The sequence below is a fragment of the Stegostoma tigrinum genome, chromosome 34 (assembly GCF_030684315.1).
Source record: "Stegostoma tigrinum isolate sSteTig4 chromosome 34, sSteTig4.hap1, whole genome shotgun sequence".
Classification (NCBI taxonomy): domain Eukaryota; kingdom Metazoa; phylum Chordata; class Chondrichthyes; order Orectolobiformes; family Stegostomatidae; genus Stegostoma; species Stegostoma tigrinum.
In genome coordinates, this window is record NC_081387.1 from 24,611,926 (window position 1) to 24,639,802 (window position 27,877).

The following is a 27,877-nucleotide window of genomic DNA, read 5'->3' on the forward strand; positions in this document are numbered from 1 at the left end:
CAGGAAATCCTGTTGCTCAGTTCTTTCAGTCTGGATGCACTTTTGTTTGTTACTATTCCCTCTCGCAGTTCCCATGATGGCTGAGCCAGCCTCTCCGCCACTACTGTTACCAATCCTCCAGAATTATCAAAAAAGTCTCCTGGAATTAAAAGATGCTGCTGCAAGCAACACCTGTCTGAAATTAAAATCAGTATGGCGCTGAAGGAACGGTGACTCTCTCTCATCTTCTTTCAGCTGCTGATTAGTTTAAAAAATGCTAAAATGGGATGAAAATGGGTGAGTGACTGGATGAGGTCGGAGGCTGAAGTGATTTGCACGATGCCTTGACTATACATCCTCACAGAGATAGTAGCAATTGCAGACGCTGGAGAATGAGATAACAAGGTGTAGAGCTGGATGAACACAGCAGGCCAAGCAGCAGAGGAGCAGGAAGGCTGCTGTTTTGGGCCTAGACCCTTCTTCAGAAAAATTCTACTAGCCTCCACCACTTTTTGTTGCAGCTCATTCCAAACATGCACCACCCTCTGCTTGAAAGTGTTGCCTTTATGTCCCTTTTAAATCTTCCCCTACTTACCTTAAATTTGTGCCCTCTAGTTTTGGATTCCCCCAGCCCAGTGAAAAGCCCTTGTCTATTTAGCCTATCCAAAGCCCCTTATGATTTTATAAACCTTTATAAGGTCACCCCTACCCCTCTGATGATCCAGGGAAAATAGTTCCAGTCTGTACAGCCTCTTCTTCTAGCTCAAACTCATCAACCCTGGCAACATCTTTGTAAATCTTTTCTGAACCCTTTCAAGTTTCACAACAACCTTCATACAGCAGGGAGACCAGAACTGTATGGTAGTATTCCAATAGTGGCCAAACCAATATCCTTACAGCTGAAACGTGATCTCCCAATTCCCATACTCAATGCATTGACCAGGTGCAGTAAGACTTCCCTACTCCGAGATTCCAACCCTCTTGAAATAAGAGCCAACGTTACATTAGGTCTCCTGATTACCTGCTGCACTTGAGTGCTAGCTTTATGTTTTGTGCACAAGTACCGTCACGTCCCTTTGAGTTTCAGATTTCTGCAGCTTCCTCTCCAGTTAAATAAAAAATGTTGTTCCTTAAACTTCCCATTCTCCCACATTATACACTGTTTGGCAACTTCTGGTCCACTCACTTAACCAACTAACATCTCTCTGTAAAGTGTTTGTATTGCTCTCACAACTCATCTTTTCACCTATTTTTGTGTTGTCTACAAATCTGGCTACACTATACTTCCTTGCTCCAACTCATTAAATACAGATTCTAAACAGTTGAGGTCCGACCACTGATCCCTGGGGGACCCCAATGGTCACAGGTCACCAACCTGAAAAAAAAACTCCTTCTCTCTATTCGCTGTTTCCTGCCCATTAACCGATTCTCTATCCACATCACTATACTACCTCCAACACCATGGGCTCTTACCATATGACTTATCCTTTTGAGAGATATTCTGTCAAATGCTTTCTGAAAGTACAAATGCAACACATATACTGGTTCTTCTCTATCCAGATTCTTGAGTCATTGGGACCAATTCTGAGGGTTATGGGGTCTATTCTAGCTGGATGGATTGCACCCCAGCAGGACAGGGGCAATGATTTGTGCAAGGTTAGCCAATACAGTGAGGTGGAGTTCAAACTAGACTGACATGGGGATAACAGCTGAGTAGGGAGACAAGTGTGAAGGAAACAATGCTGGAAATTAAAGGTAGGAAAGTAGAGAGCAAAAGTGGAATGCAGAGGAAACGTGAGTTAGCAGCAAATAAGAACAGAAAAGCATAAAAGTATCATAAACAGTCAAGCCTAACTATACTGTATCTGAATGCAAGTAGCATTAACAATAAGGTACATAAATTAACTGTACACAGTTGTAAATAGGTACAATATGATTCTGATTAGAGACATGGTTACAAAGTGACCAAGGTCTGGAATTGAACATCCAAGGGTTTTCAATCTTCAAGAAGTATAGGCAAAAAGGCAAAGGAGTGGCATTGTTAAGGAAAGAGAAAATCAATGCCTTTGTAAAACAGGATATTGGTGCAGAAAATCTAGATGTACAGTCAGCCTAGGTAGAATTCAGAAGCAACAAGACATGAAAACATGAGTTTCAGTGGGTTATAAGCCTTCAAATTCCAGTGGTAACTAATGTAGGAGACATCAAACAAAAATTAAAGATATATGTAACAAGGTGTTATAGTAATCATTAGTAACTTTAACCTGCATTTAGACTGGACAAACCACATTAGCAAAATAGCAGATGAATGCCTGGAGGAAGTTTTTTTTAAGCCAATATATTGAGGAACCAACTTAGCAATAGGTTGTCATAGGTTTGATTTTGTACAATATAAAGGAATTTATTAATAAACTTGTTCTGAGTGGTCCTTAAGTGACTATGGCATGATAGGATAATTCATTGTAATATAAAGTGAAGCAGTTCAATCCTCGAAACAAAGGAAACTACGGAGCAAGTGGGATGAGTTGGCTACCATACACTGCACAACTTAATTTTAAAAACATGGTAGATGGGCAATGCTAATAATTAAGGAACAAATGCATGCATTACAATATTATTCCTTTCAGGTAAAAGGATACAACAGGAATGATAACCTACCACGGCAAACAAAAGAAATATGAATCCAGTTAGATAGAAAATTACTCAAATAAATTTGCCATGAGGTGGTAGCAAGCTTGAGGACTGAGGCAATTCAAAATGTAGCAAAAAAGCACCGAGAGGTTGATTAAGTGGCAAGGAATACAGGAGTAAACATGCAAGGCATGTAAAAGTAGACTGCAACATCTTCAACATGCATGCAAAAAGCAAGTGGCTCATGAGGGCAAATTCCCCTTACAGTCCAAAATGGGAGAACTGATAACTGAGAATGGAGAACAAGGAAATGACGCAGAAATTAAACAACTGCTTCAGCTCTATCATCATGAAAAAAGGTACAAATAATTTCAGAAAAATGCAAGGGAAGCAAGGGTCGACTGAGAAGGAGGAATTGAAGGAGACTCATATTAGTGTAAAAAAAGTGTTGTTATCATTAAAAGGACTGAAATCTAACAAATGTCCAAGGCCTGATAATTTATATCCCAGGATAGAGGGCGGAGGAAGTAGCCATGAAAATAGATGTACTCGTTGTGCACTTTGCAAATTCTTTAGACTCTGTAACAGTCCCACAGATTGAGAGTAGGGTTACATTTGTGACTCTTCAAAAAAATGGGAGGGAGAATTAAAAATGGGAATCACAAACTAATTAGTCAAACATCAATAGCAGGAGTAATGTTGATGTTGCAGACTTGCTCGCTGAGCTGGTGTGTTTGTTTGCAGACGTTTCATCACCCTGCTAGGTAACATCGTCAGAAGCATTGATGTTCCATCCTGCTTGTGTTTTATATGCCTCGATTTCCTGGGGTGGTTGATATTACATCCGGTTTTGTTCTTCAGTGGTTTGTATATCGGGTCCAGTTCAACGTGTCTCAAAGAGACAATTGCCACACTGCTGGACAAATCAGGAAGGCAGACACTCCATGATACTAACAGCATCCACAAGGACGGCACCCTGAAACTACTGGATTTGCGCCTCACAACTTACTTCACCTTTAATGGCCGTATATTTAAACAAATCAACAGGAACACCAATGGGATCCCCAATATCAGGACTGATAGCAGATGCAGTAAGGCAAAGATTAGAATAGACAGTGCTCTCCACTATCCAACCCAAACTCTGGGTCTGCTACGTAGATGAAACCTTCATGATTATCAAACACACAAGACTAGAAGCAATGCACCCACCTTCAAACAACATCATCACCAGAATAAAATTCACAAAGAAGAGAACAACCACCAAATACCACTCCTGGACATAATGGTGGAACATAAGAACAACAGGGAACTCCAGACTAGCATACACAAAAAGACAACACCTGCGGACCAGATACTGAATTACACCAGCAACTACCCCAAAAAACAGAGCTGCATCAGGATATTATTCAAGCAAGTCACAACACACTGTAGCAACCCGGAATTGCGCAAAGCTGAACAGGAGCACTTACACGGAGGTTTTTTTTTTAAAAAGGAATGGATAGCCAAAAAGCACAATTCACCATTACCTCTGTGACAGACCACAACAAGACGACACACCACAGCCAGACATGCTAAGTCACCCTACCATACATCAGGGACATCAGAGAAGAACACAAGACTACTGAGACCGCTAGGTACAGCTCACAAATCAACCGCCACCCTGCAGCAGCTATTGATGAATGTAAAGAACCCCATACCCACAATCAGTAAAACTAATGTAATATACAAAATACCATGCAAGGACTGTGAGAAACATCACCTAGGCCAAACTGGAAGAAAACTGGCAATAAACAAACACCAACTAGCCACCAAGAGACATGAGAATTCTCACTGGTCTCAGTACACAAGGGCAAAGATGGACATAAATTGAACTGGGACAACACAGCCATAATAGCACAAGCCAAACAGACATGTCAGGGAATTCCTGGAAGGCTGGTATTCCAACTGGAACTCTGTCAACAAACACATTGAACGTGATATACAAACCACTGAAGAACAAAACCGGAAAAAATACCAAACACCCCAGCAAACCAAGGCACACAAATAACAAGTGAGACGGAACATCAATGTTTCACCAGAGGCGCTCTAACGATGTTGCCTCGCCGGGTGCTGAAACGTCTACGCTTAAACACACCGGCTCAGTGAGCAAGTCTGCACCTTGTTCACAACCTGAGCTAAAAATCTTTTCAAAAGAGGAGTAATATTGGTATCAATTATAAATGATGCAATACAATAACATAGAAAATACCAACGCAACTAAATGATGTCAACATGGATTTATGAAAAGGAAATTTTTTTCAACAAATATACCAGAGGTTTTTTCAAGATTTTAACTAATAGAACAGATGAAAAAGACCCATTGATGCCGTGTATTTGTACTTCTGAAAGCTTTTGCTAAAGTCTCACATAAGGGGTTATTGTGGAATATCAATGTGCAGGGGATTGCGGTAATGCCCTGGGATGAACTGAGAATTAGTTAGGAAACAGGAAACAGAGTACGAATAAATGGGTCTTAATTTTTAAGTGTGGAAGGTTGAGGTATCAGGATATGTACAAATATATCACATCACAGGAATTTAGTGCTTAGGCCCCAGCTGTTCACAATATCTATCAAAAAATTGGATGAGGGAATCAAATGTAATAATTTAAAGTTTTTCAGATGGCACATAAACTGGGTAGAACGTGTGTGATGAAAAGAGTGGAAAGAACTTTTAAGGTGATTTAGACAAGTTGAATGAGTCGGCAAATGTATGGCAGGTGCAGTATTATGTGGTTAAGCATGAAATTGTTTGCTTCAATAGGAAAATCAGCATGGCAGTGTATTATGTAGTTGGAGAGAGATTGGGGATTACATTACAAATGTGGCTAGATTTTTTAAAAAAGTACTTTACTGGTTGCAAAGTACTTCAGCCCATTTTGAGGTCATAACAGAGGCTACAGAAATACAAGTCTAACGTTCCCCTTAACAGACTGCTCTGGTCTGCTGAGATAACTGAGAAAGTGGAAGTCAGTGCATGGAGTTAATCATGCTAACAAATTAAGCCAATCATTTGCAAGAAAGAAATTCTAGCTTAAAATGACTTTAGAGAAGTAGGATTTTAAAGACTACATTGCCACAATAATTTTCATCTTTTATACTCTTTCCATAGGATTCTATTTTAGGCTGGAAAATGCAAAATTGTTGCTCACTCTTTTGGGTAATCTGTACGAAAGGTAGCAGTTCCATGAAGGTTCATATCAAGATAATAAAATGTGAGGCTGGATGAACACAGCAGGCCAAGCAGCATCTCAGGAGCACAAAAGCTGACGTTTCGGGCCTAGACCCTTCATCAGAGAGGGGGATGGGGGGAGGGAACTGGAATAAATAGGGAGAGAGGGGGAGGCGGACCGAAGATGGAGAGTAAAGAAGATAGGTGGAGAGAGTGTAGGTGGGGAGGTAGGGAGGGGATAGGTCAGTCCAGGGAAGACGGACAGGTCAAGGAGGTGGGATGAGGTTAGTAGGTAGCGGGGGGTGCGGCTTGGGGTGGGAGGAAGGGATGGGTGGGAGGAAGAACCGGTTAGGGAGGCAGAGACAGGTTGGACTGGTTTTGGGATACAGTGGGTGGGTGGGTGGGTGGGTGGGTGGGTGGGTGGGTGGGTGGGTGGGTGGGTGGAGAGCTGGGCTGGTTGTGCGGTGCAGAGGGGGGAGGGGATGAACTGGGCTGGTTTAGGGATGCAGTAGGGGAAGGGGAGATTTTGAAACTGGTGAAGTCCACATTGATACCATATGGCTGCAGGGTTCCCAGGCGGAATATGAGTTGCTGTTCCTGCAACCTTCGGGTGGCATCATTGTGGCAGTGCAGGAGGCCCATGATGGACATGTCATCAAGAGAATGGGAGGGGGAGTGGAAATGGTTTGCGACTGGGAGGTGCAGTTGTTTGTTGCGAACTGAGCGGAGGTGTTCTGCAAAGCGGTCCCCAAGCCTCCGCTTGGTTTCCCCAATGTAGAGGAAGCCGCACCGGGTACAGTGGATGCAGTATACCACATTGGCAGATGTGCAGGTGAACCTCTGCTTGATGTGGAATGTCATCTTGGGGCCTGGGATGGGGGTGAGGGAGGAGGTGTGGGGACAAGTGTAGCATTTCCTGCGGTTGCAGGGGAAGGTGCCGGGTGTGGTGGGGTTGGAGGGCAGTGTGGAGCGAACAAGGGAGTCACGGAGAGAGTGGTCTCTCCGGAAAGCAGACAGGGGAGGGGATGGAAAAATGTCTTGGGTGGTGGGGTCGGATTGTAAATGGCGGAAGTGTCGGAGGATAATGTGTTGTATCCGGAGGTTGGTAGGGTGGTGTGTGAGAACGAGGGGGATCCTCTTGGGGCGGTTGTGGCGGGGGCGGGGTGTGAGGGATGTGTTGCGGGAAATGCGGGAGACGCGGTCAAGGGCGTTCTCGATCACCGTGGGGGGAAAGTTGCGGTCCTTAAAGAACTTGGACATCTGGGATGTGCGGGAGTGGAATGTCTTATCGTGGGAGCAGATGTGGCGGAGGCGGAGGAATTGGGAATAGGGGATGGAATTTTTGCAGGAGGGTGGGTGGGAGGAGGTGTATTCTAGGTAGCTGTGGGAGTCGGTGGGCTTGAAATGGACACCAGTTACAAGCTGGTTGCCTGAGATGGAGACTGAGAGGTCCAGGAAGGTGAGGGATGTGCTGGAGATGGCCCAGGTGAACTGAAGGTTGGGGTGGAAGGTGTTGGTGAAGTGGATGAACTGTTCGAGCTCCTCTGGGGAGCAAGAGGCGGCGCCGATACAGTCATCAATGTACCGGAGGAAGAGGTGGGGTTTGGGGCCTGTGTAGGTGCGGAAGAGGGACTGTTCCACGTAACCTACAAAGAGGCAGGCATAGCTGGGGCCCATGCGGGTGCCCATGGCCACCCCCTTAGTCTCTAGGAAGTGGGAGGAGTCAAAAGAGAAGTTGTTGAGTGTGAGGACGAGTTCAGCTAGGCGGATGAGAGTGTCGGTGGAGGGGGACTGGTCGGGCCTGCGGGACAGGAAGAAGCGGAGGGCCTTGAGGCCATCTCCATGTGGAATGCAGGTGTACAGGGACTGGACGTCCATGGTGAATATGAGGTGTTGGGGGCCAGGGAATTGGAAGTCCTGGAGGAGGTGGAGGGCGTGGGTGGTGTCACGGACGTAGGTGGGGAGTTCCTGGACCAAAGGGGAGAAAATGGAGTCCAGATAGGTGGAGATGAGTTCGGTGGGGCAGGAGCAGGCTGAGACGATGGGTCGACCAGGGCAGGCAGGTTTGCGGATTTTGTTCATATCAATGACATTTTTGAACTGAATTCCTACAAATTATAACTCCAACGAGAAGTGATCTTGTGTTCATCAGTAAAACGCCAAGGACGGTGCCAAACATGATTGTTGATTACATGTTTTTGTTTAAATACCATGGCTTTTTTTTTGAAACATACAGCAAAGTTGGGGAACAGTAGCATTTGTTGCCAGATTTATCCAAAACATGACAACTGGGAAATGTTGAGGTCATGAGAACATAAGACATAAAAGAAAGAGGTCACTGTGTCATTCCATATGATATGACCAATCTTTTTGTGCACTCAGCTCCACCTACCACCCACTCACCATAACCCTTAATTCCTTTAATGTTCAAAAATATGTCTTTGCCTTAAAAACAATCAGCAAAGTAGCTTCAACTGCTTCTCTGGGCAGGGAATTCCACAGATTCACAACCCTTCGCATGAAGATCACAGTTTAGAATGTCAGCATCCAGAGAAAGCATCACCAACAAATTAAACTCATGGAATGATTACAGTACAGAAGAAAATCATTTGGTCCATTGTGTCCATGCCATCTGTTTATCATAAAGATTAACCTAGTTCCATGCCCTGGCCTTTTCCTCACAGCCCCACAATTTCACTTTCTATACGTGATAAGTCAATTCTCTTTTAAAAACTTGGATTCAATCTGCCTTCGCTCAATCACTGCAACCCAGATCTTCATCGCTTGCACCCAAAAGTAAACTTTTTTCTCATATCACCATTGATTTGTCAACACCCCTTCTCCCTGAATAGCCAGAGAGTGTTGTGCTGTGTTGTCAGAGATGTGGTCTTCTTACAGGTGATCTTAAACCCATGGGGTGAAACATTCCGTGTTTCTACTTTGGAGAATGAGAATAACATTCCCCATCCTACAAAGGGTGGTTTAGCCAGACACTAAAACCAAGGAAGGGAGGAGAGGTTAGAATACATGTCGAATATATCACTGCTGCTTGCAAGAGCTTCCTGTGGACAAATTAGTTCCATTGCATCTCTGCATTTGCTGCAGCGTTTTAGTTTACTAGAATATTACGTAAGGAAGGAAGGTGTTATTTGAATACACTTTCTTTCTTACAGAGGCAGCAGCACACTGAACCTTGTAGTATAACATTTGGTGATCAGTTCAATCTGCAGCAACCTACTGTTCCAGACAGAGGGGCAAAAAGTTAACGGTTATGGATGGCAGTACAGGGGGCACCTTCGCCCCTGACAGATACATTCCTATTCCATTCTTCCCGCACTCTCATTGTGGTTATAACTGGTGCCTAAAACGAACACTTACCCCCATTTTCGTCAGACCATTTGCTTTCCCATGTGTTATCATACTCTCCCTGTCTCCCCCAGTCCGAGACCAGCCGAGAAAAGCAATCACATCACTCACCTCCCAGCAGTGCCACTGATTGACGCCATTGGTGCGGCTGCTCCCTTTCCCCGCAAGTGCGGAAGGGTAACCTCTACGTCGTTTGGGCGAGATTCACGTCAATCGTCTGACGACGGGGGCGGGGTAAAGACTGGATTCACTGAATGGTCGAGAGGGCGGTAGCCATGCGTGACCGACGGAGCGTCTCGATATCTGATAGGGTCGAAGAGGTGCCCGTCAAAACGAAGGGGGTATTCTCAGCGGTGTGCCTTTCAAACATGACTGAGCCCATCGTTAGGGGGCTAAGAGCTTACTGATAAGTTGAAAGCAGCCTAAACGCATGATGGACAGACAATTTTGGTATCCAATTGGCCAAAGGAGACGTCCATCAAGGGGAGAGGGGCGTTCCCATTCGGAGGGTCGTGAAGAGCGAACCCGAGTAAAGGTGGCGGGAGGTCACCGAGAGATGAGTGGGCGGGACATATTTGTAAGACGGACTGACCACTTCGGCACCTCATAGACAGTGGAAGATGCCAATCAAGGTGAGTAACAGAACCGTCAATAAAAGCTAACGGTTTCTGCTCGAGCCTTCGGCAAAGCGGTGATAGGAATGAGTGGAAAACGTTGCAAATAAATAACAATTTGAGGGAAGGAGAGTGAGGAAACAGTACCAATGTTCCAGACTTTTATCAGAGTTATTCTGACTCCGCAGAAACTTGCACTTTCAAAATGATAGTGCACTCGAGCAGTGTCGATATATTTTTTGTGGAAGAGAAACCACGTTTGAGTAATTTTTTTTCCGTGAATGAAGAGCCCGAGAATATACTGTACTTGCGAGTTTTGAGAAGATTTGTAGCTCAGGTTGAGGTTCTGGATGTGAGTTTGCTCGCTGAGCTGGAAGGTTAGTTTTCAGACGTTTCGTCACCATTCACAACATCATCAGTGAGCCATGATGTGCGACATGACCCACTATCACTCGTATCCTTACATACAGATGAGGAGGGACTCCACTTTGATTGGGACAACACATCCATCCTAGGACAAGCCAAACAGAGACATGCACGAGAATTTCTAGAAGCATGGCATTCCAACCGGAACTCCATCAACAAACACATTGATTTGGAGCCAATCTACCATCCCCTGAGAAAAAGAACAGGAAATGACATTACCAACCCAAGGAAACCTAAAGACATAAATAGAAAGCGGGATATAACACCAGCGCTTCACCATGGGCTCACTGATGATGTTACCTAGAATGGCGACGAAATGTCTGAAAACTAACCTTCCATCTCAGTGAGCAAACTCACATCCATATACTGTACTTGATAAGGTGCCGAGAACAAAATGGGTAGGAAGGCTACCTTAGGAATTATCGAAAAAATTGGAGTAGCTGTAAATTGGTCATTTTCGGGGTTAGCAAGGCAAAAGCAAAGTGAAATACTTTTAATTTGTTTGGATGAGTACAGCACCAACAACATTCAGAAGCTCCACGCCATCCAGGAGAAAGTGGCCCACCTGATCTGCACCCTATCCATTAACTTTGAAAATTTACTCCTTTCACCACCAAAGACGCAGCAGCAGTGTGTGCTACCTATAAGATCTCACCAAGGCACTTGCCAAATCTGCAGTCTTTACCATCTAGAAGGACAAGAGCAGAGGGAGGATCAAAAGTGCACCACCAGCTAGTTCAGGACAGGCTATCGTGAAGGGCTATTGGTAGACAGTGCAAGGGCACGGGGTTGCAACTGAAGAAATTTTGTACTGACCCACACAGTTCCTTGAGACATTTTTTTTCCAAATTTCATCCAGCCATCCCTTTAAGGACTGTTAGGTCTACTGTTCAAACCTGGTACAATTTGGCACAACCTAAATGGTGCCAGGCCCTGACCCACTTTTAATTTGAATTTCCCATACAGAGTGTAGGATTGTGGTTTACGTATGTAAGAGGGGGTGCTTCACAATCAAGTCATTATGACCTCTGGTATACCTCAGATCCAAAATGGCTGTGATACAGCAATATGTAAAATTAGGAATGGTATAGCTCAATTTACTGGAGCAAAAGAGCTAAATCACGAGGTTAAATTTTGATGCATAAGGGCACATCTCATGAACAGACCTAGTGCATATTTCCTGGAAAAATCAAGACACTGTCGTAACAGTACAGCTATAATTGATATGATTGCTAGTGTTAGTAAAAAGAACTTGAGAAACTCCCATTCTGCTTGCTAAACATGCTCAAGGCAGGGTTGTCAACTACACTCACCACCCATTATGCCGCAAAGTGAGGCTTTTCATTAAATGTAAGATTTTAATCAGATGGACATTAGGACACTGCAGCAGTCATTAAGTGAGCACATAATTCCACTGTCTGACCGAATGCATAATAATGTCAAAAATAAATAGAAAACTCTGAGGGAAAAGCAATCCTTCACATTGTAAGAATTTATAACTGAGCACCATGATGTTTTTTTTAAATTCATTCACAGTATGTGGGTATCACTGGCTAGGCCAGCATTTACTGCAATAAAGAGACACACATTTAAGGAGCTGATAGAATCTTGAAAAAGTTTTAGTTGCTGCACCAAAGCTGCATACTGTGTAGCAACTACTTCCTGCTACTTCTGATAGAACTACAATAATTGCACTATTTTTCACTTTTAGTCCTGTCCCCTACATGCAATTTGTCTCTTCAAAATTGTTTTAAGATTCACCCTGTAGATTCACTTCTATATGACGATTCATAACTTTGTCTTCACCCATACTTGTTCATCTTCCAGCTTAGCGAACCGCATGAAAAGGTTGTTCACTGTGCGCTGCAGACTTGGCACCTTCTTGTGACATGGGTACATGTGTGGGTTTGTGCAGCACTGCAATTCAAGAAGGTTGCTTCACAAAACAAGAAACAAATAGAAACATGCTGGAAATCCATCTTCAATAATGCATTGCAAGTTACTATCATCAGGAACTATTTGAATATTTGGGATCCACTTATGTTTATTCTCAGTAAGTGGCCCAGCAAGAGACCAACAGACTGGTTAAATTACCAAATATAATACTCTCCAGATTGACACAAAGTACACCAGTGACTGCAACAGCATCCACACAACATGGAAACCAGTGAAAGAACTGCTAAAAGACAACGTCATGCAAAACATTATTATAACATTGTAAAGAAAATAACACTGTAGTTGCAAAATAAATAACTTATAGTTACAGAAAACATAATGAAAGAGATTTATTATTTTTATTGGATCAGCAAAACTCACCTTGATTTTTTTAAAAATCGTAATACCAAAGCTTTTAGGTCATATTGCAAAAGACAAGTCTTGAGACTGCAGCAGTTGATAGTGTCAAATGAAATTCGTGGATAGTGGCAACAATGATGTCATTCCAAAAGAGAAATTTGTTGGTGAGTAGCAATAGAAGGCTACTTTATTTAGGAATAAAACATGCTATTTGAGCTCTCTTGAGAATTTAAATGGGATTTAGTTTTCCTTTTAATTTCTGTTATTGTTAATCTTGTAATATATTTGAAGATATTGTTAATAACTTGGCTATTGCGTGGATACTAATGGAAATGTTGACTACGAACTCATCAAGGCGTTACCGTACATGTGTCGTCTACTTCCTTTGAAATCCATTACAGACCAGGTACTTTGTTTTCTTACATTTTGAAGAAGTGTAATGCTTATTTTTGCATATTCTAAATGCTGATACTGTTCCCTGTCAATGTGTTTTCCTGACAGCAAACGCTGCACATTATACCTTGATGGTTGTTCATTACTAAAGTCCTTGGTATTCAACTCAGACCAAATACTTGAGGCCTAAGCCTTGAAGATCAGAACAAATATATTGAAAGTACATTAAATATGAATGTAAGAGTTTTTCTTTAAGGGGTCTGGAAATGCCTTGTCAGTTTAGGGCTTAGCTGTCTATACTAAGTTGATTGGATTTTGTTGTGATACAGAAATGAATGTCTCTGGTTACCTTCAGTTACACTGATATTTAGAGAGTCTAAAATGAAATAATATTATCAGTTAAAATAGTTAAATATCTCTCATGTTAGCTGGCCCAGTTATTATAACATTTGTATAGCCCACTAGCTGGAATTCTCTCATGTTGCATCACAAAATGTACACTTCATCTGCAATACTTCAGAAAGTGGGTAACGAACCTCAACTGTGTGACGGGGACAAGGGAAAATCAGAGGGAGGCTTTGGGTCATCTGTCAAAGACTTGCATCATAAAGCCAAACAGAAAAGCGAGAAACATAACACTATGATCTGGGACAGAGAATAATGGTATCAGCAGGAACAAAGGTGAACTAATGATGGCGTGAAATGCAGCAAGGGAATAAAGTATAGCTCTGTGATTGGAAGAAGTAAACAAGCAATTTAAAAACAACATAGCAATGATTTAATGCTGGAGAATCCCTGTCAGCAACTTCTGTGCAGGACATGAGGAAAGTTCACCAATTTACCAACAATCTTGCATAATTCCAACGACTCTTGACAGCATTGAAAGGGAAGGAATGAACTCCCAGTTTCCAGAATTGGAATCTAATAACAGTGACAAATATTTTTCGATCAATGCTGGTTCTCTATACGCAGCACAGTTTACATGAATTCATGTATTCTTGATTATTACAATTAACAACTGGGAGAGACACAATAATTTACAACTTGTGAGTATACATTACAAGCAGAAGAAGTGATGCTTTAGCCAATCACTTAACCGAGTACGAATTTTAATTTTTTGACAAGTGGTTAGCCATCATTGTTGAGGCACCAGTATTGGTGCAATAGTTGCTCATCATGTTTTATGCTTGCCTACATCTTAATGCGATAATTGTGGTGAATTTCAGGCTTGATGTCACACACCAACATTAGCAGTTGGCGCAGGACTTTCTCCTTGTTGCGGTGGTGGTTCGCCTGCATTGCCTGGATCTTCTGACGTGTCTGTTGCTCGACCTCTGCTGCCAAGTTACCTTGGGACCCCATGACCTTTATCAAAAGAAAAAAGAAAAGAGTGGGATGCATAGTGGCATTCCCAAAGAGGAAGAAACTCAAATTAACCAAAGCTAATTTTAGTTTTTGTTCCCCCACAAAGCTTTCCAAGTACTCAAACTTCAAATTTGCTTCACAATAATAAAATCCCAAAAATAATAAATAATCAAAGGGCTAAAGGGGAGAGGAAATAAACACAATAACTATCATCAGAGAAAGATAAGGGAAACTAATTGGTTTAAAAGTCACTAAGTCACTTGAAACTGTTAGGTTGCAGCTGTGGATATTATTGCAAGTGTTACAGAGATTTTGGACACACTGGTACTAAAGTCTATGAATTATATATTCTGTAAAAGTCACAATGTAAAATTGCCAATGAAATACCCATATTCCAGAAGGGAGGGAGACCAAACAAAATGGTAGCTGCAGGTCACTTAACTCAATATCTATCATTGGGAAAATGTTAGTGTCTTTTAGGAAGGATGTATTAGTATAGCATTTAGAAATATATGATCATGCTGAGTCAGAATGGCTTCATGAAGGAGGAAAAATCTCTAACAAATTTACTGGAGTTCGTTGAGGAAATAACAAATCGGGGTAGATGAAGGGGAACCAAAAGATGTAACATATTTGGATTTCAAAAAGGACCACATATTAGTCTACTGAAATAAGGGATCGCAATGCTGGGGAATAGTACATAATATCACTTAATAAAGGATTGGCAAATAACAGAAGTCAAAGAATTGGAATAAGGAGGACTTTCTCAAAATGGCGACCTGTAACTAATGGAACGCTGCAGCAGTTGGTGATCACACTCAATTACAATGCCTATTAAGGACTTGGATTAGGGAATTGGTCGATGACACAAAAATAATTGGGAAGGCAGGTAGTGAGATGAGAAATAGCCTACAGGGCAATAAAAACAAGTTAAGTGAGTGGTCAAAAACTTGTATGATGGAATATAATGTGGGAAAATCAGAGGTTACTCACCTTGACAAGAAGAATTGAGGAGCTGATTGCAATTTGAATGAGGAAAGACTGCAGAAAGCTGCGACGGAGAGAGATTTGGGGCTCTTTATGCATGGAAGACAAACAGCTAGCATGCAAGTTCATTCAGTAATAGAGAAGGCAAATGGATTTTTGTTAGCATTTCTGTCCAAGGGGGTGAAGTATAAAAATAATGAGATCTTGCTGAAACTATCCAAAGCATTAGTCAGACCACAAACAAGCAGAAAATGCCAGAGAAACTCAGCAGATCTGGCAGCATCTCTGAAGAGAGACACAGGTAGAATTTCAAGTCAAGGATGACTTCTCAGAACTAAACAGACCTTGCCTGCAACAATGGTAACAGTTTTGATCCCCTTACCTAAGTAAAGTTTTACTGGCCTTGGAGGTAGTTCAGAGAAGGTTCACTGGGTTAAGTTTGGAGATGGAAAGATTTTCTTATGAGGATAGTTTGGGTAGGTTGGGCTTGTACTCATTGGAGCTTAGAAGAATAATAGGAGACGTTATTGAAACATACAAGACTTTTCATGAGCTTCCCATCTTTCCTGAGATTTTCTTCTTGCCCATATGGTTCTGAGATTTTTATTTGTCCTCCAGTACCTCATTTGGGAGTGATTGTTCATGTCTCGAAATTTTGTGAAGCAAGCTTAGGGACACAGGAACAGCAGTAGGCCATTTAACCCCTCAACACTGTTTTATCATTCAATGAGCTCATGGCTGATCTGTGGCCTAACTCCTTATACCTATCTTAACCCATATTCCTTAATACCTTCACTGAACAAAAAGCTATCTTTCTCATGTTTAAAATGAACAACTGCTCCTGTATCCAGTAATATTTGTGGAAAAGAGTTCCAAACCTCTACCACTTTTTTTTGTGTCAAAGTGCTTCCTACCATCTCTCCTGAATGGTCTGACCCTGATTTTCAGGCAATGCTCCCTAGTTCAAGAATCCCAACCAGTGGAAATAGTTTATCATATCTACCCTGATTTTTCTACTAAAATCTTGAAGACTTCATTAAATCAACCATGGATTCTGCCGCAGTTGTACAGAACTGTGGTTAGACCCCACTTGGGAGTGCTGTGATCAGATTTGGGCACCACACCACATCTGGAAAGACATATTGGCCTTGGAGGGAGTACAAAAGTTTACAAGAATGATACTTGGACTTCAGAGGGTAGGTTATGAGGAAAAATGATATAAATTAGGCCTATTTTCTCCAGTTCAGTTATAATTGACTCCAACAATTTTACCTCCAACAGATGTTAAACTACCTGGTCTGTAATTGCCTGATTTTCTCTTTTGCCTTTCATAAACGTTATTTGATTATAGCGAGTTTTGAGAAGATTTGTTGCTCAGGTTGAGGTTCTGGATTTGAGTTTGCTCGCTGAGCTGGAAGGTTAGTTTTCAGACGTTTCGTCACCATTCTAGGTAACATCATCAGTGAGCCTCCGACGAAGCACTGGTGTTATGTAATAGAAAGCGGGACATAACACCAGCGCTTCGTCGGAGGCTCACTGATGATGTTACCTAGAATGGTGACGAAACGTCTGAAAGCTAACCTTCTAGCTCAGCGAGCAAACTCACATCCAGTTATTTGATTATATTCTCTCCTTTGGGTTAATCAGCAAATGTGGGAGGAAGAGGCAGGTTAGCATTTCAAGTGCAACCAATTGTTAGAATTGAGCATAATGTTATTTCTTTCCAAGATTGCCACCCAGATTTTTAATTTTTCTTTTCTCTCCACACATTGCAGACTGGCCAAGTGTTTTTGGCTTTTATTTTACTTCTTACCAAACATTGTCACCTGACATTCAAAAGTACAGTTGCAGAACCAGTCACTGGACTATGATCAAAGAGAAGATAATAGTCCTAGCCACATGATGTTCCAGTCAATTGTACTATTTGTACTGCAGTTGTAGGTATGGACTGCTGACATAGCAAAAACTGGGGATAAAGCAGATATGTGCATCATAAATTGGAGGAACTCATTAAGCTCCAGGACAGCTTGAAAGTTTCAGTTAAGTCTGAGCAGTCAAATGAAATATATTCATTTCTTCTGAAGAAGTCATGGAATCATTGGATCCCTACAGAGTGGAAATAGACCCTTTGGCCCAACGAGTCCACACCCACCGACCGAAGAGCATCCAACCTAGACCCACCCTGCTACCCTTTCCCTGTAACCCTGCACTTCCCATGACTAACACCCTAATCTACACATCCCTGAACACTGTGCAATTTAGCATGGTCAATCTACCTAGCCTGTACATCTTTGGATTCAATGTTCGCTCTGTTTTTCTCTCCACAGATGCTGCCAGAACCTGATGAGCCTGTCCAGCATTCTCTATGTTTGTTACCTCCCGAAAGAACATACGTGGACCATAATCCAAAATCTTCATGGTCACTGTGCTAATAATAGCATGGTGGCTTAAAACTGAATTAAAATTCTCAAAACTTCATGGTGAGTTTGGAACACACTTTCACTGGATTACAAACCTGGGCTTCTTTCCCAGTCATTATTCTCCAAATTCCCAAGCAAGGAGGAGGAAATATGCAGATAAAGTAATAGCCTAGGCCAATTTTGCACATCACTTACTGCTTCTTGCTTATGTCTGAAGTCCTTCTCCCTCTCCAGACGATACTGTTCAATCTCACCCTGTGCTTCTTCCTTTGCTTGCCTCAGCCTCCGGGCTTTGCCTAAAGTAAGAAAGCAACTGCTCACTTAAAACCTTGCATCTACATTAATGCAACATGCAATAATCTGTTATTCACAAAAGTTTAAAGTTTACAAGCTGTTATTTAACTGATGGTCAACATTAGGAACCTCTCTTTTACAATGAACTGAGTGAAATAACCTGAGATTTATTTTGTTCTTTCTACAGCATCTTATGGAATTGTCGAACTGTTGGAAATAACAGTTTTTATTTATCCTGTACTCGACTGTGGTAACCAGTGGCGGCAGTGGTATATTATAGTTCACTCAAAGTCTGAGTTGCCACAATAATATACACTTTTGAATGCACCTCCTTTGGACATCAGGTCCTCAGGTAGATTTGTAATTCAGTGTCACAAACAGTGGAGTGATAATGGGAACTGCAGATGCTGTAGAAACCTAGGCCCTCTCTGATGAAGGGTCTAGGCCCAAAACGTCAGCTTTTGTGCTCCTGAGATGCTGCTTGGCCTGCTGTGTTCATCCAGCTCCACACTTTGTTATCCCACAAACAGTGGAATTGTGTTGGAATGCAAGTGGCTTGGATGACCACAGAATCTTGTTCAGACAGAATTTCAGCATGAATGGCCCTATCTTGTGGAATACCCTGTGACTCACCTACTGCCTGCTCTCAGTACCAACCATACTAGGACAAGGCCCAATCGTCAGTTCGTCACAGTGTCACATTTGCTCCCAGACAAGGGAAAGATTAGACTAATAGGCTTCTCCATTGCTGAAGAAAGGATCATGTTACTGATTCTTTTTTTTTGCCCTGCACCTATCAGGACAAATGCAAGAATGCCAAAGTTTAAACAATTGCAGCAATTTATACTGCAGGAGAAAAAGGTGCTGATTAATTGGCAAGTTGACTCTGATTGGCCAGGGCAATACCATTGAGAAAGCTATAGATTCCTCAAGCTCTGGCAGCACATTTCTCTTTCAGGAACCGTTGAGCTCTGCATCACTAAACACACCTTTCTTGTAAACCATTAAATTAAGAGAACAGGAAAAGTATCATGGGACAAAGTAAAAATGGATGAGGTTCTAGAAGGAACAAGGGCAGAGATTACTGGAGAAACTCAGCAGGGCTGGCAGCATTTGTTTCCACAGTTTCTTCCTGCTGAATTTCTTCAGTGATTTCTGTCATTGTTCATTTCAGATTTCCATCGTCCAAAATTCTTTGAGTTACTTAAGGAATGAAGCTCATTTGGACCATAAAGTCAGCAAAGATCTATTTGGCCAAATGGCTAATAGTTTCTGTGCTATACTTACTCAATAATGGGTAACTGTGAATAGCTTGAAAAACATGTATATGAACAAGATAATAAAATGTGAGGCTGGATGAACACAGCAGGCCAAGCAGCATCTCAGGAGCACAAAAGCTGACATTTCGGGCCTAGACCCTTCATCAGAGAGGGGGATGGGGAGAGGGAGCTGGAATAAATAGGGAGAGAGGGGGAGGCGGACCGAAGATGGAGAGTAAAGAAGATAGGTGGAGAGAGTATAGGTGGGGAGGTAGGGAGGGGATAGGTCAAGGAGGTGGGATGAGGTTAGTAGGTAGCTGGGGGTGCGGCTTGGTGTGGGAGGAAGGGATGGGTGAGAGGAAGAACCGGTTAGGGAGGCAGAGACAGGTTGGACTGGTTTTGGGATGCAGTGGGTGGGGGGGAAGAGCTGGGCTGGTTGTGTGGTGCAGTGGGGGGAGGGGACGAACTGGGCTGGCTTAGGGATGCAGTAGGGGAAGGGGAGATTTTGAAACTGGTGAAGTCCACATTGATACCATATGGCTGCAGGGTTCCCAGGCGGAATGTGAGTTGCTGTTCCTGCAACCTTCGGGTGGCATCATTGTGGCAGTGCAGGAGGCCCATGATGGACATGTCATCTAGAGAATGGGAGGGGGAGTGGAAATGGTTTGCGACTGGGAGGTGCAGTTGTTTGTTGCGAACTGAGCGGAGGTGTTCTGCAAAGCGGTCTCCAAGCCTCCGCTTGGTTTCCCCAATGTAGAGGAAGCCGCACCGGGTACAATGGATGCAGTATACCACATTGGCAGATGTGCAGGTGAACCTCTGCTTAATGTGGAATGTCATCTTGGGGCCTGCGATAGGGGTGAGGGAGGAGGTGTGGGGACAAGTGTAGCATTTCCTGCGGTTGCAGGGGAAGGTGCCAGGTGTGGTGGGGTTGGAGGGCAGTGTGGAGCGAACAAGGGAGCCACGGAGAGAGTGGTCTCTCCGGAAAGCAAACAGGGGAGGGGATGGAAAACTGTCTTGGGTGGTGGGGTCGGATTGTAAATGGCGGAAGTGTCGGAGGATGATGCGTTGTATCCGGAGGTTGGTAGGGTGGTGTGTGAGAACGAGGGGGATCCTCTTAGGGCGGTAGTGGCATTTTTGTTTGAGTTATAGCAGTTTCTGATGCAAATGTCATGTCCTGAGCTGTTTTATGTGGATTTGATTCATTATAAAACCCAAAAGTCACCTGAAAATAACTAAAGCTAGAGTTGATATACCACAACAGTCTCACTTCTTGCAGCTTCCAGCAGGTGAAATGTAATATCACAGCATTTAAACATTTGCAGGGTTAGCATCATTTTGTTTCGTTCAAGACTTTTAGCTGATTGAGTAAGAAACTAAGAGAAAATTTGACAGAGTCCCATGCAGTATGCCAAGGATCTTTTACCCTTTTCTACAGTGTCACTGACTGAACATAGGTATATCATAAGAATTCCAGTGTATTTCTATTTTTGTGGGTCTTTAAGACATTAATTGCGAGTTAACAACCTTTACAATCATGATTTACATTGTAGTGATGGTTTCCAGATTAAAATAATTACTTTACCTATGAATGGTAAGTCTAAGAGTAAATATCGTGACACAATCAAACACCTTACTTCTAACCTTCATCTTAATCAGTTTCATCTGGCGACTGTGTAGGTTCTCTTAAGGGAAAAAGCATTTCAGGGGTATGTTTTTTAACTTTTTTCGTACATAAAACTTCAAGAATTACTTAAGTGGCATCAGTGGAGATTTACAAGTGTTAAAATGCATTCTGACTTTTGAGACTGCTAGCCAGTGCCTTTGATAGCTCAGCTGATAGAACAGAGGACCATAGTAGACTCGTTACTCGTCATCCTTAGGTTGCTGGTTTGATTCCTGCTTGAAGGATAGTGTAGGTGGAGGGGCTTAGATTAGTTCACAGGTCAGTGCAACGTCAAGGGCCAAAGGGCCTGTTCTGCACTGTATTTTTCTGTGTTCTATGTCTTTTTTTCTGTGAACTTGTGGTGCATCAGTAGCATGTCTGACTCCAAAGCAGAAGGTTGTGTGTTCAAATCACACCAGGTTTATGATGTTTAGCACTGATTGGATTTGTATCAGGGTGGAGGTTGTCTGGAGGTCCTACTTGATCGTGATTTTCCTTTTCATCAGTTTTTGATTCCATGCAAAAGTTGGGTGGCACAGAGGTTAGCACTGCTGCCTCACAGTTCCAGGGACCTGGGTTTGATTCTGCCCTTAGGTAACTGTCTGTGTGGAGTTTATATGTTCTCCCTACTTCTGCTGGGCACTCCAGTTTTCTCCCACAGTGCAGAGATGTGAAGGTTAGGTAAATTTACCATGCTAAATTGCCCATGGTGTCTTGGGGTGTGTAAATTAGATGGATTATACATGTGAAATACAGGGAAAAGGTGAGGGTGGGGATGGCACTTCAGAGGGAATGGTGTGGACTTGTTGCGCCAATTGCCTGTTCCCATGTTATAGGGATTCAAATCCTTGAGTTTCTGGGTAAGAGATAGGGATGCTACCCACTGCACCACAAAACCACCCATAGTTATCCCAAGGATTTCTTTCTTTTAGGATTGAAGTTAAGCATCTCACTTGCTCTGTTCTAATTCTCTTTTTTGCTGTTCTACCATTTGAGATTTTCCCTTTTTACATGTCATGTTTGACTTTACTGCAGAAGCCATTTGCAATGACATACCAGATTTATTATTCTAGCCACCACTGTATGAAAAGTCTCTATTCCTTAATTTAGACAAAAAGTTGTCATAACTATTTATTTCAACTGATCCATTAACTAGTAGATACTATGAAATTTCAAAAATTAGAGCATTTCTTTTAGTTTTCCAATTTAACTACTCCAGTGCATACAGTATCATCATTTTGAGTCTCTTACTCACCCTCCTTAGATTCATCCATACGGATTATTTTAAGACAATAAGACCATAAGATGTAGGAGCAAAAGCAGCCTTTCAGCCAATCAGACCTACTACATCATTCAATGAGACTATGTCTGATCTGAAAATCCTCAGTTTCTCTTTCCTGCCTTTTCCCTGTAACCCTGCTTCCCATACTGATTAAAAATCTTCTAACTCAGCCTTGAATATACTTAATGACCCACTCAGTAAATTAGCCACTGAGGCGTGGCCTGTAAGTATCAGGTGTCGGTTAAATACAGCCATTTTACTGACGGGTGGGTGTGAACACATGAAGATGTCTCCTTAATGACCCAGTCTTGATAACCCTCTAAAGTAAAAAAGAATTTCCAAGATTCACTGCCCTCAGAAGAAATTTCTCCCTCTACTTTGTCTTAAATGGGTGACCCCTAATTCTGAGATTATGGACTCTCCCACAAAGAGAAACAACCTTTCTGTCTCTAATCTTGTATGTTTCAATAAGGTCACTTCTCATTCTTCTAAATTCTAATGAGTATAGGCCCAAACTGTTCAACCTGTCCTTATAACATAGTCTCTCCAGGTCCAGGATCAGGTTTGTGAACCTTCTCAGTATTGTCTCCAATGTCAGTACATCTTCCCTCAGGCACAAAACTGTTCACTGTCTTTCAGTTGTACCCAAACAGTGCCTGCATAGTTTTAGCAAAACCTCCCTACATGTATACTCCATTTACTTTGACATAAACACCAGCCTTTCCTATTACCCACAGAACTTGGATGTTACCTTTTAGTGACTCATGCACAAGATCTCCCAAATCCCTCTGTTTTGTAGCTTTCTGCCATCCTTCTCCATTTCATTTATATTCAGCTCCTCTATTCTTTCCGCCAAAGTGTTTAACTTCACATTTTCCCCACATTAAATTCCATCTGCCAAATTTTTGCCCATTTGCTTAAACAATTGATATCCTTTTGCAGACTCTTTGTGTCATCCTCACCACTTGCCTTTCCACACATTTCTGTGTCATTCACAAACTTGGTTGTGGTACATTCATTTTCCTCAACCAAGTCATTAATATATTTTTTAAATAAGTGTGACTCCAGCAATGATTCCCTATTCCCCTATTTACAGTGATCCATTAATTATAGGTTGCTAAAATGCCTCCCTTATCCCAATTTGGTTTCTTCTACTAGTTAGTCAATTCATTATCCATGCTAATATATTACATTTAACACCATTTTTAAATCTTAAGTAGCCTAAAGTATGGTACCTTATCAAATGCCTAAAATAATCTAAATATATAATACTTATCTATCCCGCTTGTTACCTCCTCAAAGACTCTAGTAAATTTGTCAGGATTATTTCTCCTTCATAAAACCTTTATGGCTCTGATTATATTATATACTTCTAAATTATCTGCTATTACATCCTTTATATAATAGACACTAATGTTTTACCAATAACAGATGTTAAGCTAACTGGCTTAAATTACCTTTTTTTAAATCTCCTTCCCTTTTCAAATAAAGGTGTTGTGTTGACGGTTTTCCAATCTTTTGAGACCTTTCCAGAATATAAGGATTCTTGGATTATTATACCTGTGCATCCACGATCTCTTTGACAATTTTCTTTAATATTCTAGGATGCATCCCATCAGCTCCAGGGGACTTGTCTATCTTTAGCAATGTTGGTTTACCTCATGTTTTTTCCTTCTAATAATAGTTATAGTATTTATTTCCTTTCCTCCTTTTGCCCTTATCTATTTAGTAATTTTGGAAAGCTGTTCATGTCTTCTATTGTGAAGACTAATACACAGTATTTATTCAACTCCTCTGCCATTTCCTGGCTCTCCATTATTATATTCCTAGCCTCATTCTTGAGTGGGCCTATATTCACTTTGGCCAGCTTCCTTTTTATAATATTTAAAGAAGCTCTTGCTGTGTGTCTTGATATTACTTGCCTGTTTACCCTCAAAGTCTCCATCTTTATTATTTTTTGGGTCTTTTTTCATGTTGGTTTTTAAAAGTTTCCCAATCATCTGGTTTATCAGTAATCTTTATTATCTTGTTTTTTATTTTTAATCTTTGCGAGGTGATGCATTTTGGAAGATCCAATTTAAGAGCGAACTGTGTGGTGAATGGGAAAGCCCTATGGAAAACTGATGCACAGAGATCTGGATGTTCAGGTGTATTGTACCCTGAAGGTGGCAGTGCAGGTCGATAAAGTGGTCATCAAGGCATACAACATGCTTTCATTCATCAATGGAGTATTGAGTACAAGAGTTGGCAGGTCATGTTTCAGTTGTATAGGACTTTGGTTCGGCCACATTTAGAGTACTGTGTACAGTTCTGGTCGCCATATTACCAAAAACATGTGGATGCTTTGGAGAGGATGCAGAGGATGTTCACCAGGATGTTGCCTGGTATTTAGGACGTTAGCTATGAAGAGAGGTTGAGTAGATAAGAGTTATTTACATTAGAAAGACGAAGGTTGAGGGGGGACCTGATTGAGGTCTACAAAATCATGAGAGGTATAGACAGGGTGGATAGCAAGAAGCTTTTTCCCAGAGTCAGGGACTCAATTACTACGGGTCACGATTTCAAGGTGAGAGGAGAAAAGTTTAAGGGAGATATGCGCGGAAAGTTCTTTACGCAGAGGGTGATGGGTATCTGGAACGCATTGCCAGCGGAGGTGGTAGAGGCGGGCACAATAGTGACATTTAAGATGTATCTAGACAGATACATGAATGGGCAGGGAGCAGAGGGATACTTGGGGAAAAAAGGCGACAGGTTTAGGTAGAGGATCTGGATTGGCACAGGCTTGGAGGGCCGAAGGGCCTGTTCCTGTGCTGTAATTTTCTTTGTTCTTTGCTCAAGTTGACGCTATTTCACAAGGCTATATCTTTGCTGTAAGCCATGAACTATTTTCTTAAATGTCTGACACGTCGGCTGAGCTACTAAGGCGTGGATTGTAAATACCAGGTGTCAATTAAATACAGCCATTTTACTGAAGGGTGGATATGAACACATGAAGCTGTCTGCTTGCTAATTACAGAGTAATACAGGTCAAGAGGTCTGCCTGCCTGCCACTTTAGTGTCTGTACAGTGTACATGTAGAGTTGACAAAATCTAAAAGCAATTGTGAAGAAAATAATAAAACAGATACATGTATGTGGTAGATAATTAAAACAAAATGTAAATTTAAGACTTTATCCCTCATGTTATCTTGACAGTATGTCAGTTCATAATTGTAGTGGATCTCCAGAAGCATACGAGTCTTTGAATCTTTTTGTCTCCGCAGTTGAAATGATACCAAAAGATATAGTTAAGGGAGTAGACCACACAATTTTTGAATGTTCACATTCATCCATAAAATATGCTTAATAAATCCTGTCTTACAATCTAATGTCTAGATCAGAGGACACTGAGAAATACAAACAAACCACCTTCAATAAAATCATATTATTTCAGGTTAAAATTTATTATTTTAAAACCAATTTGAATGTTAGTCTTGTTCAAATTATTAATCTATTCCATGTCAAATGCAATAAAAACCACCTAGGTATTAGTCTTCCAGAGTGCAACATGAGAGATAGGAGAAGACATCCTTAAATAAAACATAAAGGAACCATTAAAATACAAGGTGCCATTTTAAAATCATTGTGTGCATGAAATAAATAGATAAAATAATTAGGAAGATCTTACGTTTCCTGGCCTCAGCAACCTTCTCTGCAGCTCGTTTCTCAGCATGGAGAAGCTGTTGTATTCCTTGTGACTGGCTAGCCATTTTATTTTGTGTGTCAGCTTCTTCTCCTCGATCAGGTACCAGATGAGGTTGAAGGAAAGATTCCTCAGGGTCCTAGTGCTTGTTCAAATCATTGCGACTGCCACAATGATTGCATTGGCAGACTGTGTACTATTTTTCACCAATTTAAACAATGCAATATTCCATTGTCAAGTCATTGTCAAGAACTAATTAATCTGTTGATATTGATTAAATGATTTGATTGGGTAGCTCAGAGAAGTTGTTTCTTCTGGTGTGTGGGTGAGGGAGGTGCTGAACAAGGCTGCAAATCTTAATTAAATTGTTCTTGTGGTCAGATTTCACAGGAATTTTATAACTCTTCCCAAAAAACTATTGGTGCTGGGGACAGTCCACAAATTTCAATGCTGAGATTAATAGGTTTGTAAGGCAGGGACAGATCTATGAAACTAAGCTGGACAAATTTAATTGAACAGTGAACCATGTTTCAGGGTTTGAATATCCTATTGTTGGCTATTCTTATGTAGGACTGGAATACATTGCTCACTGTCTACATACCTTTGTGGATTTTTCTGCCTCTTGTAACATGCTACAGGAGACCATGAAATCCCAAAACCACAGCATTGATCATCTATAGAACCATATGTTAATGTATCATTCCCTTAAAGTCCATTCTTTAAAATGTCTGTTCTCTTCCCTTCAGGAATACCCTAATTTTCTCAAAAAAAGAATGAGGCAAAGCACAGTCCTTCAGAAATCAAACTCAATTTAGGACATTTTAAAACACTCTAGAAAGAAATGAAAATACTGTGACAGATTACTGTTTGTTCTTGTATTTATTCTTGGTCATTAGTCAATACAGGTGACACTGGGCTGAACTTTCCTTTTTTTTCCATAAAGTGTTTAGTTCAAGTGAGATTCACTTGAAATCACCATAGCCCATAGTGACTTTTTCAGAAAAGTTTATGCTTGTTTCATCAATTAGGCAACAGAGGAATTTGGCACCCATCTCATGGAATTGCATAGCAGGGGAGGAGAAATGCTTGCTGCTACTGCCAGGACTTTGCAATGTTCACACCACTGCAAAATATAGAAACACCAAATGCACACCATTTCAGACAGTACAAATTAGAAACAGACCATCACCTTCTATATTGTTATTCCAAAAGGGTTCAGAAAGGCAAGTTAGCTCTTTGATTCAGTGACAGAAATGAAGGTAGATAGGAAGGCTTTGCTTATTCCTGCTGACCAGCAAATAAGGCTTTCACACCTGACTAAGCCAGCCTGGACCAAAATAGCTACTTGGATCGGTTCAGTGCCATAAATGAAATACAATGCCCAGCAGTGCAGGAAAGTGAACGTCTTCTGCTCTCTGCAAGACAGGACGGGACTTATGCACTTAATAGTACGGTCCTGGGGACTGAACAAAGAGACCTTGGAGTGCAGGTTCATGTTTCCTTGAAAGTGGAGTCACAGGTAAATAGGATAGTGATGAAGGCATTTGGTATGCTTGCCTTTATTAGTCAGTGCATTGAGTATAGGAGATGGGAAGTCATGTTGCAGCTGTACAGAACACTGGTTAGGCCGTGTTTGGAGTATTGCATTCAATTCCGGTCTCCTTCCTACAGGAACAATGTGTGAAACTAGAAAGGGTGCAGAATAGATTTATGAGAATGTTGCTAGGGTTGCAGGGTTTGAACAATACGGAGAGGCTGAATAGGCTGGGGTTATTTTCCCTGGAACATCAAAGGCTGAGTGATATTATAAAAGGTTTATAACAGCACAAAAAGCATAGATAGGGTACATAGGTAAGGTCTTCAGCTGAGGTGTGGCAAGTCCACAACTAGAGGACATAGGTTTAAGGTGAGAGGAACATTATAGAAGGGACTTAAGAGGAAACATTTTCATGCAGAGGATGGTGCATGTATGGAATGAGCTGCCAGAGGAAGTGGTAGAGGCTGGTACAA

The 27,877-nt window shown here is 41.7% G+C and overlaps 2 protein-coding genes and 1 long non-coding RNA gene across 6 annotated transcripts in view; 1 reads left to right on the forward strand and 2 right to left on the reverse strand.

Moving 5' to 3' along the window:
- Positions 1-9,394, reverse strand: part of tmem268 (transmembrane protein 268) — a 35,996-nt gene extending 26,602 nt beyond the window's left edge. The window contains exon 1 of one of the 4 annotated variants that reach the window (XM_048520042.2): positions 9,297-9,394. The gene's annotated coding sequence lies outside the window, so the exon portion shown is untranslated. Of the gene's footprint in view, positions 1-9,197 lie in introns of all 4 variants that reach the window. The other 3 variants (XM_048520046.2, XM_048520043.2, XM_048520045.2) reach the window with 3 other exon arrangements.
- Positions 9,395-9,572: 178 nt separating this feature from the next.
- On the forward strand, positions 9,573-19,228 carry LOC125446456 (uncharacterized). Its single transcript, XR_007246407.2, has 3 exons — positions 9,573-9,817; positions 17,593-17,745; positions 18,167-19,228. It is a non-coding gene; the product is annotated as an uncharacterized LOC125446456 (long non-coding RNA).
- On the reverse strand, positions 12,250-26,023 carry LOC125446454 (V-type proton ATPase subunit G 2-like). Its single transcript, XM_048520051.2, has 3 exons — positions 25,853-26,023; positions 17,881-17,981; positions 12,250-14,278 (listed from the first exon to the last, which is right to left on the reverse strand). Exons 1-3 carry the CDS (start codon positions 25,932-25,934, stop codon positions 14,105-14,107), a joined length of 357 nt encoding a protein of 118 aa, XP_048376008.1. The 5' UTR covers positions 25,935-26,023; the 3' UTR covers positions 12,250-14,104.
- Between the last annotated feature and the right edge of the window lie 1,854 nt (positions 26,024-27,877).

Coding starts and splice junctions, on each gene's coding strand:
- LOC125446454 (XM_048520051.2), bottom strand. CDS start 25,934: ATGGCTAGCCAGTCACAAGGAATACAACAGCTTCTCCATGCTGAGAAA. Junction 17,982..25,852: donor GGTTGCTGAGGCCAGGAAAC/GTAAGATCTTCC, acceptor TTCTTACTTTAG/GCAAAGCCCGGAGGCTGAGG. Junction 14,279..17,880: donor TCAGACATAAGCAAGAAGCA/GTAAGTGATGTG, acceptor CTTTTGATAAAG/GTCATGGGGTCCCAAGGTAA.